The 18,911-nt window shown below is 46.8% G+C and overlaps 1 protein-coding gene across 7 annotated transcripts in view; it reads left to right on the forward strand.

Annotated features, from left to right (window-relative positions):
* The first annotated feature begins 5,172 nt into the window (after positions 1-5,172).
* ADAMTSL2 (ADAMTS like 2) overlaps positions 5,173-18,911 on the forward strand; it is a 39,798-nt gene continuing 26,059 nt past the window's right edge. The window contains exons 1-6 of one of the 7 annotated variants that reach the window (XM_083423501.1): positions 5,173-5,555; positions 12,330-12,444; positions 13,957-14,099; positions 15,086-15,161; positions 15,888-15,990; positions 17,344-17,489. In XM_083423501.1, the coding sequence (XP_083279627.1) occupies positions 12,331-12,444; positions 13,957-14,099; positions 15,086-15,161; positions 15,888-15,990; positions 17,344-17,489 (582 nt within the window). In that variant the 5' untranslated portion in view covers positions 5,173-5,555; position 12,330. Of the gene's footprint in view, positions 5,556-12,329; positions 12,445-13,956; positions 14,100-15,085; positions 15,162-15,532; positions 15,991-17,343; positions 17,490-18,911 lie in introns of those variants that run through there. The other 6 variants (XM_083423502.1, XM_083423504.1, XM_083423505.1 and 3 more) reach the window with 6 other exon arrangements.

Genomic DNA, 18,911 nt, shown 5'->3' on the forward strand with positions numbered 1-18,911 from the left:
CTATTTAATGTTAATACCCCTACAAGCCTCTGCACAGTTGTATTTTTATGAATAGGAAAGCCAGGGACTTGGAGGCAGAAGCAAGGTGATAGAATTTTAAGAGGGAAGAGTGAGCTGCTTCGGGCTGAAAGTGGAGGATTGCTTGCTCCTTGTAAAATCTCTCTGTGGTTACAAAACCTAAACTTAGCTAGTTGGCTGTTGTTGGGTCAGACCAGGGAAGTGTGGAACTTCAGGCCTGGGTGCTGGGTCCTTTAGACTTGGGTCATAAACATAAGTGCTCTGCTGGATAAGGCCAAAGGCCCATCTAGTTCAAGATCCTATTCCCACAGTGGGAAAGCCCATAAACAGGACCTGAGCACAAGAGCCCTTTCCCCTTCTGTGGTCTCTAGCAACTGGTATTCAGGAGCATTGTTGCCTCCCAATGGTGGAGGCAGAACAGAGCCATTGCAGCCCATAGCCATTGATAACCTCTTCCTCCTCCCCGTCCTCCAATCCTTTTTTAAAGCTGTCCAAGTGGGGGGGCTGTCGCTGCCTCCTAGGAGAGTGAGTTCTGTAGTTAAACTCTACACTGCATGAAGAAGAACTCTTTTCAATCTTTCCTAAATCTTCTAACATTCATCTCCTCATCCCTTGAGACTCTCTCCGACTCTAAGTAGAGCTGTTGAAATCAATGGACCTGAGCAACTCATGCCCATTAATTTCAATGGATCTACTGAAATTCCAGCAGAAATAACACTGGATATAGGCAACCCAATCCCTGAGAATCCTGGGAAATGTAGTTAAGAGTGTTGAGAATTATCGCTATGAGAGGGGCAAGCAACAGTTTCAAGGGTCTTTGGGAGCCATTTGCTTTCAATGTGCTTTAAATGTATGGTGTGTTATGCAGCCATGATTTACGACAGCGGACCCAGCTGGGGTGCCATGGATCTTGTTATCTGGCTAACATTGCTTGGCACTTCCTCCTACATTCGGAGTTGGTGAGAAGGGATATTCAGAGATAAACATAACCCCCAGGGATACAATTTCCTGTCCAGTTCCTTTTTAGCTTTTTTGAGTTAATTTCAAGGCTGTAATTACAATCTTGGTCTCTCGCTGGTGCTGAACTTGCAGATGATGTTTGCTGGTCAGTGTGAGGCTGATCCCTCCTTTTCATGGGCTATCTGAGGATAATCTTCTCTTCACAGCATCTCTGTTGTTTATCTGTTCCTGGAGGCCATGTGCCTCCTATATGCTTTCGACTCCAGTTAAGTATTGTTCTAAAAACTGCAAGGGGGAAAAAGACAGAAAAGTGAAAAGGAAAGATCTCCCTCTTCAGCATTCTGCTTCTTGGTTACTTGATTAGTCAGATCTGTCAAATATCAGGTATTTTACCTGCTCATTCTGTAGTTTTGTCTTGGGCTTGCTATTGGGTATTTTATTGAATGAGGCCGTAATCCAGTTGTAACTAACACCACTCACTAGAAACTACAGAAGGTGAGAGGTGGTATTGTGCTTGGATCCTGCTTGCTGGTTTCCCTTTGGGGAATCTTCTTGGCCATTGTGAGAACAGGATGCTAGACTAGATGAGCCATTGACCTGATCCAGTAGGGCTCATTTTATCTTCTTATGTTCAAAGTGATCTGGCCCATCAGATTCACCCAACAAAGCATCAGCTTCTTGCAAACATTTATAAATAAACAGTGAGCACCCAAAGGTCAGGTTTTCCATGTCCCACACAGGTGTACCTTATATGTGTGGGAGGAAAATATGAATCCCTGTGACCCACATGTGTGAGTTAAATAACAAAATAATTGGCTGGGTGCCTGGGTTCAACACAGGGGGCTTTGCACAGTCTCCAGCAGGAGAGAGCCCCAATAGCAGAGTTTGAACACACAAAATTCAAGAATGTGGGAATTTGGGCTGTTGAACCATTTTCATATCTTGTTCAGTTGCATACAGAATCCCCCTCTATGTACCTCTCTTGGCATAAACAGACCATACACTGTTAAGTAAGTTTAAAATGCTTTACTTACAAAATGTTCCAAATGGCAGATTTATGCATTTATCCAAGCAGTAGCAAAGAGAACACAGGCAGAATACTCTTGGATAGAAAAGACAGAAAGATAGCTTCAAACATGTGCTCTAAGCTAAACACTTGCTTAAGCACATCTTCCTTGATCAGTTACATGGCATAGAGAGAGCGTGAAAGAGAGAGAGCAGAAAGAGAAGGCTTCACTTCCTCTCTCATCTGAGAAAAGGGGCATGGCTAGCTGAGTCTAGGAATATAACTCTGTAGTCTTAACCCCTTCATGCACTAACTAGCACTCACACATAGTTATGTTTGACTGCAATTTCCCACAATCTGTCTTTGTTTCACCTTCCTTTCTCTCAGTGTTACAAGCACCCGGGTAGTAAATAACATCTGCTTGCAATTTCTTGCTCCTTTGCAAGAAGGGAGAGGGAGATGCATAGAACCATCATGCTCTGATTGTCTGCCTGTGATTAATGACACACCTGTTCAACAGCCCAGCCAGCCCAGAGCATCCATCCAGGGCAGGTAGGTCATTAATCACATTGTGTGGAGGGAGCTGCATTGATTTACTGGAAGCAGAGAAGCTGGCAGCACCCTCATGTTCTTTTGCCTTGGCTCACAGAGTCTGCCTCTGTAACATTTTGGAATCTGGAACTGGTTACTTTAGGGACGCTCTGAATAACAGCCACAGATTTCTGCTCCTTACATCAAAACCACCTCTTAACTCTGTTGCTGAGGAGTGTCTCAAACAGGCTGTGAGATTTAGAATGGTACTGCTTTGTATCATCATCATCATCATGCAACTAAGTGGGCAAATTTTGGCCCTGGCAGGTTATTGCAATAACATTGTGACATTCAGAACTGGGTACCCTGAGTTCAGGGGTGTACATAGGGGTTGGCTATGTTGGCCCCTGCCAAGAATGCAGGTCCAAGCCCAGTGGGGATGCAAGAATCACACCTCTCCACTCTTGCAAGGAGTGGCTAGGGGCCTGCCCACCCATACATGCACTCTCCTGACCTCTTATCCGCTGCTCTGCAGGGGATGGAGGGAGTGCCAATACAACTCCTTGCCAAGGATGCAAGGAAGCCTAGCTTCCCTTTTCCCTCCTCCTCCCTGTTTCCTTTTGTGCTGTACTTTTTAGATTGTAATTCCAAGGTCTGTGGAGAGAGAGGGGGGCTCTGGGAGTCTTTTTAGCTGAAAAGTGGGGTGAAGAAATGCTTTAAATAAACCAAGCAACCTGCAATTGCCCATGGAAAGTAAGCCTCAGACCTAAGGTTTTTCTGTTAAGCCAGAGACTTGTTTACATGTTACCCTGAGCACAGGGACAGGCTGTCTCTCCACATGTACAAGCATCTACGTGAAAAGTGTGTACACTTGCTGATGTGTACAACTGTTTGTTCCCAGAGGCAGCACTTGTTACACTTTTTAACCATATGTGTGCACACACAGATTTCACACTTGCTGAACATCATGTGTGAACACATCTCCTGAAATTCAGAAGCCAAGATCAAGGTGTTACTATTAGTATATGAAGCCCTGAACAACTTCAGGCCAGTTTACCTATTCAGTTGCCTTAATCCATATACACCCATTCGACTGCTTCAATCTGCAGAACTAGCTATTACAGGTGCCACATACAGTGGTACTTCGGTTTACGAACTTAATCCGTTCTGGAAGTCCGTTCTTAAACTGAAACCATCCTTAAACAGAGGCGCGCTTTCCCCAATGAAGCCTCCTGCTGCTAGTGCCCTTCCACCGGTCAGATTCCGTTCTTAGACCAAGGTAAAGTTCTCAAACCAGGACACTATTTCCGGTTTTGCAGAGTTCGTAAACCAAATCGTTCTTAAACCGGACTGTTCTTAAATCAAGGTACCACTGTATACCCATTCTTCATTTGAAGGAAAACAATCTTTTAGTGCGGCACACTTTGGAACTCCCTGGCTATTGACATCAGGCAGGTGCCTTTGCTGTACTCTTCTGGTACATGCTTATACATGTGCAGTGACACCTTATCCCTGCTGAGAGGCAGTGACTGGCTCTACTCTTTCTGGTTCCTGCTAAAAACATTCCTGCTTAGACAATCCTACCCAGATCTTTAGAAAGTTGGTGTGAGTTTTGATCTGTTTTTAGTTTATTGCTATTTTAACTTTTTGAATGTCTTGCAGGCACTGTAACCACTACACCAAACTGATCATTATATTTCATAAACTGGCATTGATGATTTTAGTTGTACTATGTTTTGGGGTTCTAATTATTCATTTGGTTTATTCAGTGTTATTTTTCTAGAAAATGATGTGCCGGAACTCAATGGTGCCCATCCGCGTGGTGCCAGAAAGGAGTTCCGGCGAGTTCCGGCTGGAAAAAACCCCCAGGTTTTATTGTTTACTGCTGGTTTTATTCTTCATTGCCTCCGTCCAACACACACTTTGCCCAGGAGTAAGTCCCACTGAGCTCAGTGGGGCTTACTTCTGAGTAGACACATACAGGATTGCACCCTCTGCTTTGTTGAATATTATTTTACCCTGCAATCTGCTTTGAATGGGCTATGGCTCTTAAAGGTGGCCTGGAAATATTATAGTAAGAAGTTTCGCGGCTTCCCCATGGGCTTGATGGTATATCAAATTATTTCTGACCGGTGTTTGCTCAGCAGATCAATGTGCAAAAGGCTGCATTTAGGTTCCAGAACATGGTTTTGCATCATAAGAACACAAGAACAGCTTGCTAGATGAGACCAGTGATCCATCGAGTCCAGCATGCTGTTCTTACAGTGGCCAACCATATACACCAATGTGGCTCCCCCCCTCCAATCTCTCCCCGAATTCCACTGCAACAGGCGTCCCCCCCCCCCCATGATCAATTTACTGAGTCAACAGAGACAAAACTGGCAGCCTTTGTGGTCTCACTTGCCTGGAAACCTGATTGATTCCTGCCCGTGGTACGGAGGTGATATCGATTTGGCTGGACTCTGATGGCAGGATTAGCTTTTGCCTCATAGACACATCTTCAGGCACAAACATTCTCTAATCCTTTAAACACACACACACACACACACTCATCCAGCAAGCCCGACTGCAGGAAACTGGCTAGCTGTGGTTGGCGGAACAATTGTGGGTTTGGGGGGGCGGGCGGGAGGGAAAGCACCATGACTGTAATGCACAGTGGTGGTGCTGGAGGAGTGCTGAGCCGCTGAAGAGAGGCATCTCAGGGAGACTGCAGAGCTCCTAGCCCATCTGCCTGACAGCTATAAAACTGACTCAAGTTGACTTGGGATAACCGCTAAGCAGCCTCCTCCTTGCTGGAAGCTGAAGGCTCTTGGCTGCCCTTTTGAAGTCTGAGGAGAGGGGTGGGGGAGAAGACGGGAGGAGAGAGAAAGTGTGTGTCTGCAATTTCTGCACCTCCTCCTGCTCTGCTCCCTCTCAGTTTCGCCCCAGTCCTCCACCGACCAGAGCCTGTTGCACCTGGACCCTTGCAGCATCTTTTCCCCCCCCCTGCACTTGAAAAAGCAAGCATCTGGCTGTCTGGCTGGCTCTCACATTCTCCAAGGTAGGTTTTTTCTTTTTTTCTTTTAAAAAGAAACTCAAATTTCCTTTTTCTTTTGCTTGTTGGTGTGTGTGTGTGTTTCATGTTTAATTGCACCCACTTCACAGATTCCAAACACACACACAAACTTTCCTGCTAAATGGCTTTCAGGGGAAAACATCTTTGCATTTTTGGTTGAGACAGAGCTTTTCTCTAGGTGCTGTGTGAGGCAGGAGGCTGTTATATAATACGAGTGTAGCGATCCCAGAATGGGCAGCCACCTTGACTTTTTCCCTTCTGTGTCCTGCTAAGTGCATTTCCTTGGAAAGTCCTCCCTGCCCCCAAATAACCAAAGCCAGAGAGGCATTTTGGAATCACTGTTCTGCTGATGGGGGTTTTCTTATTTAATATATATAGAAGTAGAAACAATAGGCTTTTCCCCCCCTCTTCCCCTCCTTCTCCAGTCTTTTGGACTGAATGAAGAATAATTATTTGGCTGGCTTTGGACCAGAGGTGGCTTGAAGCTCTAATGAAAACCAAGTGCTCTGGGTAGGTTTCAGCCACCTGTCCCCAGGATGCGCAGTCAATAATTTTCGGGATTTAAATTTAATTGGTATGGATTCTGAGCTTTGGGAAACCAAGTGCAGTGAAGCCCACAAACTCTCCTTTCTTGGACATTTTGAAGCAGAGGTTGGGTGGCCACCTGCCAGGCAATATTTGATTGTGATTCCTGCTTTGCAAGGGGGTTGACTAGATGGCCCTTGGGGGTCCTTCCAACTCTTTTATTCTATGAAAATTGACACCGTGAAAGGGTGGATGAAAATATGATACACTGCTGGGACTCCACTGGACAAAAACCTTGGCCATCTCCATGGCCAAAAGCAGGGCTGGCCTGTGGGTCTAATTAATTAATTTATAATCTGCTTATCACATTTATATCCCACCTTCAAGGGGGCATACATAGTTCTTTCCCCCATTTTATCTTCACAACAATCTTGTGAGGTAGTTTATTGGCTGAGAGAGATGTAGACTGGCCTCCAAGGTCACTCAGTCAGTTTCATGGCTGAGCTAGTCCAACACTCTAGCCACTGCACCACCTATGTAGATGTCTGGTCTGGTAGGGAGAGGGTTGGTTCTGAGCATTGCCAGTTTTTCCTTCTGTGAAATGGGCATTTTGTGAGGCACATGACAGCTTCTTAGATTTCCAGATGTATCCCCCCCCCCCGAGGCCCAGAAGGGTTAGAGACCCCTGCTGATGTGAAGAACGGGAGTGTGGTTTTTATGAAGGATAGAAAAGGTGGGATAAAATAGATGTTTAGAAAATTAGGCGCTAAAATAACTGAGACACAGGGACCAGCACCAGGGTTGCATCAAAGTAAGTTCTGCCCAGAGTAGAGGCATTGAAATGAATGAAACGAATTCCTGCTGGAGGATGGGTCAGTTGACCAACTGGGCTCCCTTCCAAATCTACCATTGTACAATTCTAATATTCTACAATTCTCAGACAGCCATGTTCATTCATTTCATTGCATCTGCTCTGTAAATGACTAATCCATGGCAGCTTCCCTGGGAGGGCATGACCTGGGCAGTCAATGGGCCCTGCTCAGAGGAGCTCTGTGCTTTTGGGTGTAATAAGAGCCTGGTGGATCAGGCCAATGACCCACCTAGTCCAGCATCCTGCTTGCATAATAGCCCACAATATGCCCCAAATGGGAAGCCTGCAAGCAAGACCTATGTGCAACAGCACTCTCCAGTTATGTTTCCCACTGTCTGATATTCAGAGATAGACTGCCCCAAGGCATGGAGGTTCTGCCATCACAGTACACCTCCACATGGAGAGCCTGCTGGATTGGATCAATGGCCCATCTAGTCCAGCATATTTTTCTTACAGTGAATAATGGGGTACTCATTATGGGAAACCCACAAGCAGGACTTGAATGCAAAAGTCCTCTCCCCTCCTGTGGTTTCCAGCAACTGGCGTTCAGAAGCATTACTGCTTCCGACAGTGGAAGTAGAACATAGCCATTGCGGTTAACGGTCACTAATATCCTTATACAATCATAGAATCATAGAATGGTCAGTTGGAAGGGATCCTGAAAGTCATCTAGTCCAGCCCCCTGCAGTGCCGGAATCCTGGGTGGGCTTGAACCACCTGCCTCCAACAAAGTTCTTTTAAAGCCACCCAAGTTGGTGTCCATTACTGTCTCTTGTGGCAGCAAATTTCATTGTTTAACTAAGTGTTGTGTGAAGAAGTATCTTATCTTGTCTTTAATGAATCTTCCAAGATTCATCTTCATTGGGTGGCCCCACAGGGTTCTAAATGTTACAAGAGAGGGAGGCCATTTTCTTTGCCTGCTCTTGTACACTTCTAGCAGATCCCCATACAAAGTAATACATTCACACCATACTTTTAAAGCAGTGTGATACTGCTTTATGCAGTCATAAAGGTAAAGGTAAAGGTAGCCCTGCCCATACGGGCCAGTCTTGCCAGACTCTAGGGTTGTGCGCTCATCTCACTCTAGAGGCCTGGAGCCAGCGCTGTCCGCAGACACTTCCGGGTCACGTGGCCAGCGTGACAAGCTGCATCTGGCGAGCCAGCGCAGCACACGGAATGCCGTTTACCTTCCCGCTAGTAAGCGGTCCCTATTTATCTACTTGCACTCGGGGGGTGCTTTCAAACTGCTAGGTTGGCAGGTGCTGGGACCAAACGACGGGCGCGCACCCTGCCGCGGGGATTCGAACCGCTGACCATGCGATCGGCAAGTCCTAGGCGCTGAGGTTTTACCCACAGCGCCACCCGTGTTCATTTATGCAGTCATGGATTCCCCCAAAGGATCCTGGGAACTGAAGTCTGTTCAGGGTGCTGAAAGTTGTTAGGAGACCCTTCTGTTTCCCTCTGAGAGAGAGAGCTACACTTCCCTCAGTGGTTTACACAACCATTCCAACTTCCCAGGGATCTCTGGGAATTATAGTTTGGGGGCAGGCGGGAATAGGGGTATGCTAACAATCCTCAGAACCCTTAACAAACCAAGATACTTTCAGGGAAGCCATGGCTGTTTAAAGCAGCATGCTACTGCTTCAAATGTAGGGTGAGGATTTGGATGTTGGAAGATTCAGGGCAGATGAAATAAAGTCTGTCCTCACACAGCACATATTTAAACTGTGGAACTCCCTCCTACAGGAGGCAGTGATGGCCACCAATGTAAGTCATACCCTGGGTTACGTATGCTGTGGGTTGCACGTTTTCGGGTTGCGGACCGCACCGAACCCGGAAGTACTGGAATGGGTTACTTCTGGGTTTCGGCACTCGCGCATGCACAGGAGTGCAAAATGACATCACACACATGCGCAGAAGCGCTAAATCGTATCACGCGCGTGTGCAGACACGGCGCTTCAGGCTGCGAACGCTGCAGGTTGCAAGCGTGCCTCCCACACGGATCATGTTCGCAACCGGAGATATGACTAGATGGCTTTAAAAGAGGATTAGACAAATTCATGGAGGAGGAGGAGGCTACAGCCATTAATGCTTTCGAATACCAGTTGCTGGAAACCACAGGATGGGAGAGTGACGCTTATCTTCAAGGTTGGGCACCTTTGTGGGGCATCACATTCTGTTCACCCGGTGAGGGACATGGAGTTGTGGGGTTTTCCCAGGCCAGCACAAACCCCCAAATTAGCTTCGCACCAGCCCAGGAAATGGATTACAACCTGCCTGCCAATTGGCCAATGGCAGGCAGGCTTGCCAAAGGCTCTACCCCTGGAGCAGATTAGACTGGAGCCAGCAGGCTTCACTCTGGTCCACAGTTTGGGAATTTAAACCCATCCAGCCTCCACCTCCTTGTCCAGTTCCTAGTTGGATCTCCCATCGCCTCTCCTTTTTCTTTGGCTCTTGGGCTCTGCATGACCTTGCTATGGACTATTGTTGGTCACCATATTCGGGGCCAGGCAGGAATTTGTCAGACTGATTCAGGGCCAGGCAGACTAACTGGATCTGTACTTAGGTTTTGCCTGCCTCATAGCAATTGTCACAACTTTGGTGGTTAAGGCATTGAGTAAACCTGAATCTTCATTGGAGGGGAGGTTGTAGCCTCTGCCTGCCTCTCCAATTTTCAGTTGCTTATGTCCTGAAGCTCAGGCAAGAGCTAGGGCCATAGCACTCCTCAAGGTGACCACCCCTGTGTCGTAGGAGTTGACGTCTTCAGCTTGGGGTGACCCCTACGGGTATACCCCAAGAGGCAGGCGGGCTGACAGTTCAAATAGTTATACCCAATGCCTTGCCAAAAGTTGTGGGCTGATTTGACCCAAATTAATGTGTGCTTTCTTGGGAGGCAGATATGGGTGCCAGGGGCGGCTGGTTCATACAATGTTCGAATCTTGCTTATAGGTTTCTCACTGGGGCATCTGTTTGATCACTATGAGAACAGAATGCTGGACTAAACGGGTCATTGACCTGATCCACCAGCCTCTTCTTATGTTCTTTTTTTTATTTTTTAAATCTTGGAGTCATGGAGTTTGCCCATTTGCTACAGACAAGCTGGCTGTCCTCCCTGCTGCTCCCCAATGGGTGTAGGATGGTGGCAGCAGCCTCTGGCTGCCAGAATGGTATTATGGCCTTTCTTGCTCTGGAGGCTCTGAAGCCGCCTTCTTTGAGAGCCTCCAGAAGAGTTTGAACACCTAAGGACAATCATCTCCCCATTGCTGAGCCTCACGGATGCCTGTTCTGAGCTAGTTCTTCCCCACAGTCTCTTGTTCCAGTCCTCCAAAATCTCCTTGCCTGGCTGGAACAGGACACCAAGCGACTCAGACACAGTCTGAACATCCGTGCAGCTTTAATATAATCATCCAGCTTGGGAAAATCCAGCACCTCCACTCCTGGCAGGCGGAGAGGCGGGGATGAGTAGGAAATTCGCGCTCTCCAGGCAGCCAAAGAAAGTGGGGAGTTGGGGGAAGAAGCCAGCACTACTCTGAAAGGCTGAGTTTTCTTAGAAAGGGGAATCCTCAGTGTCTCTTCTGTAAGACGGAGGAGGAGGAGCCCAAAGAGGGAAGGGTAAGTGGTGGGCAAATCTGTCAATTTCACTTTATTTATTTCTGTTGAGGGATTTGGGTGGAAATCTGACCCCTCTGGCCACGTTTCTTCCAAGGTGCTCATGGAGGTGGTACATAGTCCTCCCTCTCCCCATTTTATCCTCACAACAACCCTGTGAAGTAAGTTAGGCTGAAAGGCAGTCACTGACACCCCCCCCCAGGTCACACCCAGTGAGCTTCATGGCCCAGTGGGGGCATTTGAATTCTGGTTTCCCAGGTCCTAGTCTGACACTCTGACCACTACAATCCACTGCATTGGCTCTTTCTCTCAACTTATCACTTTTCCAATCTTAAGTTCAGTCAATGTCCAGATTTGTTTGCTATTTTTAAAAAAAGTTCTCATGAAAAGTTACCAGCACCTTAGTACATATTTTCCCTAATAGACACATATTTGTATATAGTTTTCCCTCATCTACACATTTACACAATGCAGTTTCTCCCAATATTTTCTCCCAATGTTTTCACTAATACATGCATTTTTAATGCACACTTTTGCTTTAATATATGCATATTGGGACATATTATTCGGCTGGAGAACTACACTGCAAGACAATTTTGAAGGATGGCTGCATGTTTTGGAAAGCACTGATTTGGTAGGGTTGTCTTTAAATGCAAATTGAGTTGACTTTTTCCTCCATCCCTGGTCTGGAAGCACCCATTTTTCCACATTTCCATCCAGTAAGAGGGCAGTGATTCCTGACCTCATTCTGAATTGGCTCTGTGATGACACCCTGTCAGAGGAGTCAGGTAAAGGTAAAGGGACCCCTGACCATTAGGTCCAGTCGTGACCGACTCTGGGGTTGCGGGGCTCATCTCTCTTTATTGGCCGAGGGAGCCGGCGTACAGCTTCCGGGTCATGTGGCCAGAGGGGTCAGATTTCCACCCAAATCCCTCAACAGAACTACACTTTTTAATGAGGGGGACCTTGGGGTTTCCTATTCAAAGCTTTTCTCAGAGCACAGGGAGAAATTAATTGCAAATTCCGCACCACTGAAACTCCATGCTTGGACGAAGCGGAGGTGTCTTAATAGAATGCCCCCCTCACCTGGAATACAAGCAGAATGGCAGTTCCAAGAGGTCAGCTTGTGTGGGGGTCCCCCACATCACATTGTGATGGGGCAATTATTTATTTGACAACATTTATACGCCAATTGATTGTAAACCTCTAAGCAGTTTACAAAAAAAATATTAAAATTATCAGTAAAAATGGTTAAAAACCTTTTTAGATAATACAAATCAACGGTGGGGGGGGGAGGGAGAGAGAGAATAAAACATGTCAACATCTATGTGCCTAAACAAAAATGTTTAAAGCAGGCACCGAAAAGAATACAGTGAAGGTGCCTGCCTGGCGTCAACAGGCAAGGAGTTCTGAAGTGCATGTGTGCCACACTGAAAGATCAATTTCTCACAACTGTGGGAATGAGTATCATGTGGCACCTCTAACATTGTCAGTTCTGCAGAACGATGAGCACCTATGGAGCAAGATGGTCCTGCAGTGATGACCAAATTCCTCAGTGCTTGTTTCCTGCCAGATTTTTCATTCCTTCATTTTATAAAATTTATATACTTCTTTTTTGTTATTTTTAAAAAATACACATGAAAGCAGTTTAAACCTTCTTCATAGAAACATAGAATTATAGAGTTAGAAGGGGACCCAAAAGGCCATCTAATCCAATTCTGAAAAATTTCAACCTTTGCTTCTTGCTTTCTTAGGATGAAGAGAATCAAGGGGACCTGGGAGTGCAGCTTTATTGGCGACTGCACTCACCTGAAAGGGGCTCTTGCATTCGCACTCTTCATAGGGAACGTTGCCCTGGTGATATCACAAGTGAGAATTTTCTTCATTCACAAATGTATTAAAAATATCCATATACCACCGGGTATGCTAGCACCTCCAGGTGCTGCCCAGTGACAATGTGTAAAATGCAATACAAGCAGTGGTCTAGTGGTTTGGGGGTTACCAGAGGCTGTGTGTGTCAAAGACCTGTTACTATTTCTGCAACAGCATCCCAGAAGGCTCCCTGTCTCCAGGATCCTTGAGCAGACCAATCAGCATGAAAGGGGGGGTTTGTTTAGCCACTGGGAAGAAGCCTTCTTGCCCTTTGCACTAATTGGATCCAGTCAGAGTGAAAGGAGTTGAGTCAGCCCTGAGAATGGGCTCCTGGGGCCCCTCTGGATAAGGTACATGGGAGGAACACCAAAGAGTTTGCTCTGTAAGCTGAAAAGCTAAGCATTTAGGAACATTGAAAACACAATGGAAGGAACGCTTCCGTGTCAAGAGAATGGGGTACAAGTTCTGTTACGCACAATGGCACTTCAATGAAAACACAGCTTAAGTCACTCTGAAAGAAGATTTTGGAGCACTCCAAATGATTTGTCCACATACATGCACAGAAAAATAGCAGATTTAGCTAAAAGGAAACACACAGAGATCTGCATTGATCATTGTAATGCATCCCTAATTATTACTGTTCTAGGATTATAAAGTTGTTGTATAATCTTAGAAGGGGGCCTGGCTATGACTCTCATGAAGGAACCCTGCACTTCTGAATTTGCCACTACACTACTGAATGCAAGTACAGAATATGCAATACAATTTAAAATCGGACACAAATGAAACAGTCAAGATGTACTGAAAAATGACAGAGGCAGGCATGAAGAATCAGTGTGTGTCAAAAGGGCCATAGCTCAGTGGTAGAGCCCCTAATTGCATGCAGAAGATTCCAGGTTCGGTCCTCAATGGCACCCTTGCTGCACCATGGTGAAACCCTATTCTGAAACCTTGGGAAGACACTGTCAGTGAGTGCAAGCAGTACTTTGACAGATAAACCAAGGGTTTTACTCATTAGGCAGATTCCTATGTCCCTACCTATATCTGCTGTCAGATGCAGAATTATGAGGACTAGAATCTTACTTTATGTTTAGCTGAAGGAGCAACTGCTGAGTGGCAGAGTCCCTGCTTTGCATGCAGGAGGTCCCAGCTTCAGCCTCCAGTGGCATCTCTAGGTAGGATGAATGGCTCCTATCTGAAATCCTAGATAACCTCTGCCAGTCCATGTCAAAGATACTGAGCAGGATGTGCCAGTGGCCTGACATGGCTGCTCTGCACAAGTATGTGCTAAATATGAGCAACCCATAAACGGGGGCTCCTGTCTTCAGTGGGGGAAGGAAATGGAGATGCAGCTGCCAGACGGGCATGAAACCTCAAATGAACTGAAGTAGGACAGAAATGGAGAAAGAATTGGTTTCAGCAGCTGAACCATGTTTGTTGAAGTATCCCTTTAACTAATCAACCCATCTCGCCTCTAATTTATCTTCTTTGCCCCTAAATGGCAAACAGGAGAACCTTCAGGCATCCAACAGCCTTGAGGAAGGCAGCGACATCACTGCCCACTGGTGGGGCGAGTGGACCAAGTGGACGGCTTGCACCCGGACGTGTGGGGGAGGAGTCAAATCCCAAGAGAGGCACTGCTTGCGGCAGAGGTAAACCCCTTGCTCCAATGAACTCATCTCACCCCCCCCCCCCATCCTCTGAACAATAAAACTTTCCCATCGGTTCCGAAGGGAGCATCTCAGGCAGCCTCCCTCGAATCAGGTGCCCTTAAGGTTGAACCGGGGCTGATGGGAGCTGTAATCCATAGCCATCTGGATAGGGCTTCCTGGTGATTTGTTGCAGGAAGGTTAACATTTTCAGCCAAAGGATCACTGTCCCCTTGAAGGGAACCTTCAGAAAGGTGGGCATGGCCAGGACAAAAGCAGGCAGGTTAGTGGCTGTGATTCTTACCATTGTGTAGCCAGATAAATTCCAGCTGCACACAGCACAGAGGTTCCTTTCATATGCAGACATATCTTTCCATCCTCCATCCAGGTAAGAAAGAGGCATTATCCCAGTTCAAAAATGCTATTCCAACCAGGCAAACGCACTGAAGGAGGTAGCGAAGCAGGGGTATCAAGAGAGGTTGTGTGTGTAGCCTTGGGATAATTTCAAGGGCCACATAAGAGGTGACATGGGACATGGGTGGTGCTGTGGGTTAAACCACAGAGCCTAGGACTTGCCAATCAGAAGGTCGGCGGTTTGAATCCCCACAATGGGGTGAGCTCCTGTTGCTCGGTCCCTGCTCCTGCCCACCTAGCAGTTTGAAAGCACATCAAAGTGCAAGTAGATAAATAGGTACCACTCTGGCGGGAAGGTAAATGGTGTTTCTGTGTGCTGCTCTGGTTCGCCAGAAGTGGCTTAGTCATGCTGGCCACATGACCCGGAAGCTGTACGCCGGCTCCCTCGGCCAATAAAGCAAGATGAGCGCCACAACCCCAGAGTTGGTCACTACTGGACCTGATGGTCAGGGGTCCCTTTACCTTTATTCTTGCTGATATTTGTAAGCCATTCTGGGGCCCTTTCTTTTGGATGATAATGATGCGTTTCATTTTTCGCTTGACTTGATCCTGTTTCCTTTTCTTTCTGTGTTTAGAAAGAAGTCCATGACGGGGCTCGCTAATAAAACATGCACTGGGACATCAAAAAGATACCAGCTATGCAAAGTGCAAGTAAGAGGAGCATTTTCATGCTTTTTTAAAATTATTACTGAGATGCAGCTTTCAGTCTTATCTAGCAAGGTACAGATTCCATGCAGCTGTAGAAAATATGAACCAGCTACCACCACTATTTCAAACTCAGGCCACCTTCACACCATACATTAAAAGTGCTATGATGCCGCTTTAAACAGCCATGGCTTCCCCCAAATAATCCTGTTAATGTGTTGAGAGTTGCTTGCAAACCCGCATTCCTCTCCCAGAGCTACAGTTTCCAGAGTTCCAGAGTGTGAAGAAGAATTGGTTGTTAAGCCACTCTGGAAATTGTAGCTCTGTTCTCAGGATTCTTCAAAGCCTTAATAATATGGTGTGGATATCAGCATCATCATCCTCGATTAGTAGAAATAGGAACCTTCCTAATGCCAGTTGTTGGAAACCACAGGAGGGAAGAGGGCTCTTGTGCTCAGATCCTTTTTGCTGGTTTCCCACAGGCATCTATTTGGCCTCTGTGAAAAGAGGTTGCTGGACTAGAGGAGCCCTGGCCTGATCCAGCAGGCTGTTCTGGTGTTCTTTTATTAGCCTGTAAGAGTCCCAGGATCTTCCTGATTCCCTTGCACATTTGGGTTTTGACAGCCCACCATCAGTTCACCCACAAGGGCGGGAAAAGCCTCTGGAATGTAGAAGCAGATTCTCCTTCTCCTCCACCTCTTCCTCATCTGGACTCGTCTCTTCCTTTTCCAGCAGTGTCCCCCGAATGGCAGGAGCTTCCGGGAGCAGCAGTGCACATCCTTCAACTCCCACATGTACAACGGGCGGACGTATCAATGGAAGCCATTGTATCCTGGTAAACAAGGAGGCCTTTTGTCCAGGCGCTTTTGATAAGGCAAAGCTTGCTCTCACCCCACCTCATCCAAAAAAGACAGAAAGACAGGCACACACACAGAGAGGATTTGAAATGAATGGAGTTCTCTTCTGTTCTAGGAAGGAGGCTCCAACCAGATTTTATCAGAGGAGCAAAGCTCCCCACCCACATCTTTCCCTGGGCTCAAAGGCAGTTGCAACAGCTGCTTTGAAATGACAAGAAGGGATCAGGGGAAGCATTGTGATGAACTAGGACTGGGTCAAATATGCACTAGTTTCTAATGCATATGCAGAAATGACCCTATCTGACAGCCAGTCATGAACTTGCTTATGGGTTGCTGTTGTTGTTATTTAAATTGATTAGTTGCTTTCTCTCTTTTAGTGACTTACAACAAACAAACAAACCCCCGTAGATACATTAAAACATCCCACCCACTCTAAAAGGCCCTAGATAGTTAAGAGCTAAAGGCTTGGTTTGAAAGGAATGTTTTTGTCTGAAGATATATATAATGATGGCATTAGGCAAGCCTCCTGGAGAGAGCATTGCACAAGCAGGGAGCCACCACTGAAAAGGCCTTGTTCACGTGTTGCCACTATCTGGGCTTCCTGTGGAGGCAGACACATGAAGAAGAGCCTCAGATTATGATCAGAGGTTAGAACGCCACTTCAAGGTAGATCAAATACTTTTCCATATTTTGAGACGCCACCTCAGTGTGTGAAAAGTGCACTCAAAACTTTGTGTTATTTACAGTTGTGATGCATCCATAATGTGTACTTTATGGGGAAGCACACTGGAAAATACCTATTTGGAGGAAATTTGTTCCATAATGCGTATAACCATGTGCATAACAAGCACATTTTAATTTTAAAGGCAGAAGTTTCATGGGTTCCCTCCCCCCCCCCAAACAAATTTACACAAAACAGGTTAGGGCAGGCTTTCAACTGAGTAACAGTGAAAATGAAATGGGATGCCCTAGCCACCATGGAGACTATGCTCTTCCTTCACAGTCAGAGGCAGTAATGTTTCTGAATGCCAGTTGCTGGAAACCGAAAGAGGGGAGAGTGTTCTTCTGCTCAGATCCTGCTCAGATTGCTGGTTTCCCATTGAGGTATCTGGTCTGCCACTGTGAGAACAGGATGCTGGACTAGATGAGCCCCCTTTGGTGTGATCCAGCTGCAGAGCTCTTCCTATGTCCTGATGTTATGCTATACTTTCTACCCCACAATGATGGATATTTTGCTGGTGACATTTAATAAGCAACTGCGTGCATTTGTGTGTGAGCGTGTGTGTGTGTTTGGTCAGTGTGTGCAATATCATTTGTCCTCCTATCTCCAGATGACTATGTCCACATCTCCAGCAAGCCCTGTGATCTCCACTGCACAACCATCGATGGTCAAAGGCAGCTCATGGTCCTGGCTCGGGACGGGACGTCCTGTAAATACTCCGATTTCCGTGGGGTTTGCGTTTCTGGAAAATGTGAGGTTGTTAAACATTATAGCAACCATATTGTCAGCCCAGGGGGTGGGGGAGATGGGACAAGAAGAGGGGGACACACAAATGACCCTGTTGTGGGGAGCCCAGAATCTGGGAGATGGGTGCTGACCAGTGGGGAACTGCATGGCCATTGTGGGGTGAAGTTGCATTAGAGGCTGCTGGAATTTGTAGTTCTGCAGAGTATTCCCTCGCGTCAACTTCCACTCTCAGCATCTGTAAAGATCCCAGGGGAGAAAGCCTCCAGGATAGGCTTCTTCCAGCAACATTAGTGAGGAAGTGATGGGTGGGCAAGATCTCTATTGCACCACATGTCCCAGAAGTGAAATAGCAGCCAGCAACCCCTCCTTCTTACCTGTTGGCCAAGGTGACATTGAATATCATTTGATGTGGGGCTTGGGGCACAGGAGGGTGTCTTGGACCAGGAGCAGAGAGAGAGGATCTGAGCCAGGAAGACTGGAAGCACAGCCAGCTAGTGAGGATCTCTTTGGTCCGTGTGTGTGGCAATGATGTCCCCCAACTTGGATGGCTTTGAAAGAGAGTTGGGGAAATTCATGGAGGAGGAGAATGCTACCAGTGACTACTAGCCATGATGGCCATGCTCTGGTCAGAGGCAGTATTGCTCCTGAATGCCAGTTGGGCTTCTTCATTCTACATTGGATCACTTTGGCCTGATCCAACATGCTTTCTTATGTCATGGTGGAGAAGGCTACTCATAGCTACTATCTCCTGTGCTTCAAGGCAACAAGGGTTCTGAATACCACTTGTTGGAAACTGTAATGGGGAGAGGGCTCTTGTGCTTACGTCCTGCTTGCAGGCATCCCATTGGGGCACGGGTTGGCCACTGTGAGAAGAAGATCTGGACTAGATGGGCCACTGGCCTGATCCAGCAGGGATCTTCTTGTGTTCTTATGTGTGGAAACAATGTGTGTGTGTGTGTGTGTGTGTGTGTGCATTGAATGTGGGTGAGACTGTGCGGGGTGGTGGTGGTGGTGAGCATATAAGTGTATGTGAATGAGTGTGAATAGGGAAGTGGGATGTTTTAAAAATCCAACCAGTTTTTTGGGGGTGGGGTGGGGAGGAGAAACATTAAATAAAAATATTTTTGCTCCCTGCCAGGGATGGGGCTGGTCTCACCTTTGGGAGTCAACTCTGCAATGGTGGGCAGGGTTTGGGTTTGGGGGGATGTCACAGTTAAGGCCCCATCTTGCATTCCCACCAGCCAGAGTACTTTTCATGGTGGGAGATGCGGTGGGGCTTCTGAAGACAATTTCAGCCTGCAGGCTGCTTCATACAGGAGGAGGCTGATCTTTCAGATATCCTGGCCCTGAGTCATTTAGGGCTTTGTAGGTAAGCATCAGCACTCTGAACTGGACCCAGAAGCCAGAGCAGTTTGCTTGTGATTTATTGAA

This window comes from Podarcis tiliguerta (assembly GCF_965153285.1).
Source record: "Podarcis tiliguerta genome assembly, chromosome: Z".
In the NCBI taxonomy this organism is placed as follows: Eukaryota; Metazoa; Chordata; class Lepidosauria; order Squamata; family Lacertidae; genus Podarcis; species Podarcis tiliguerta.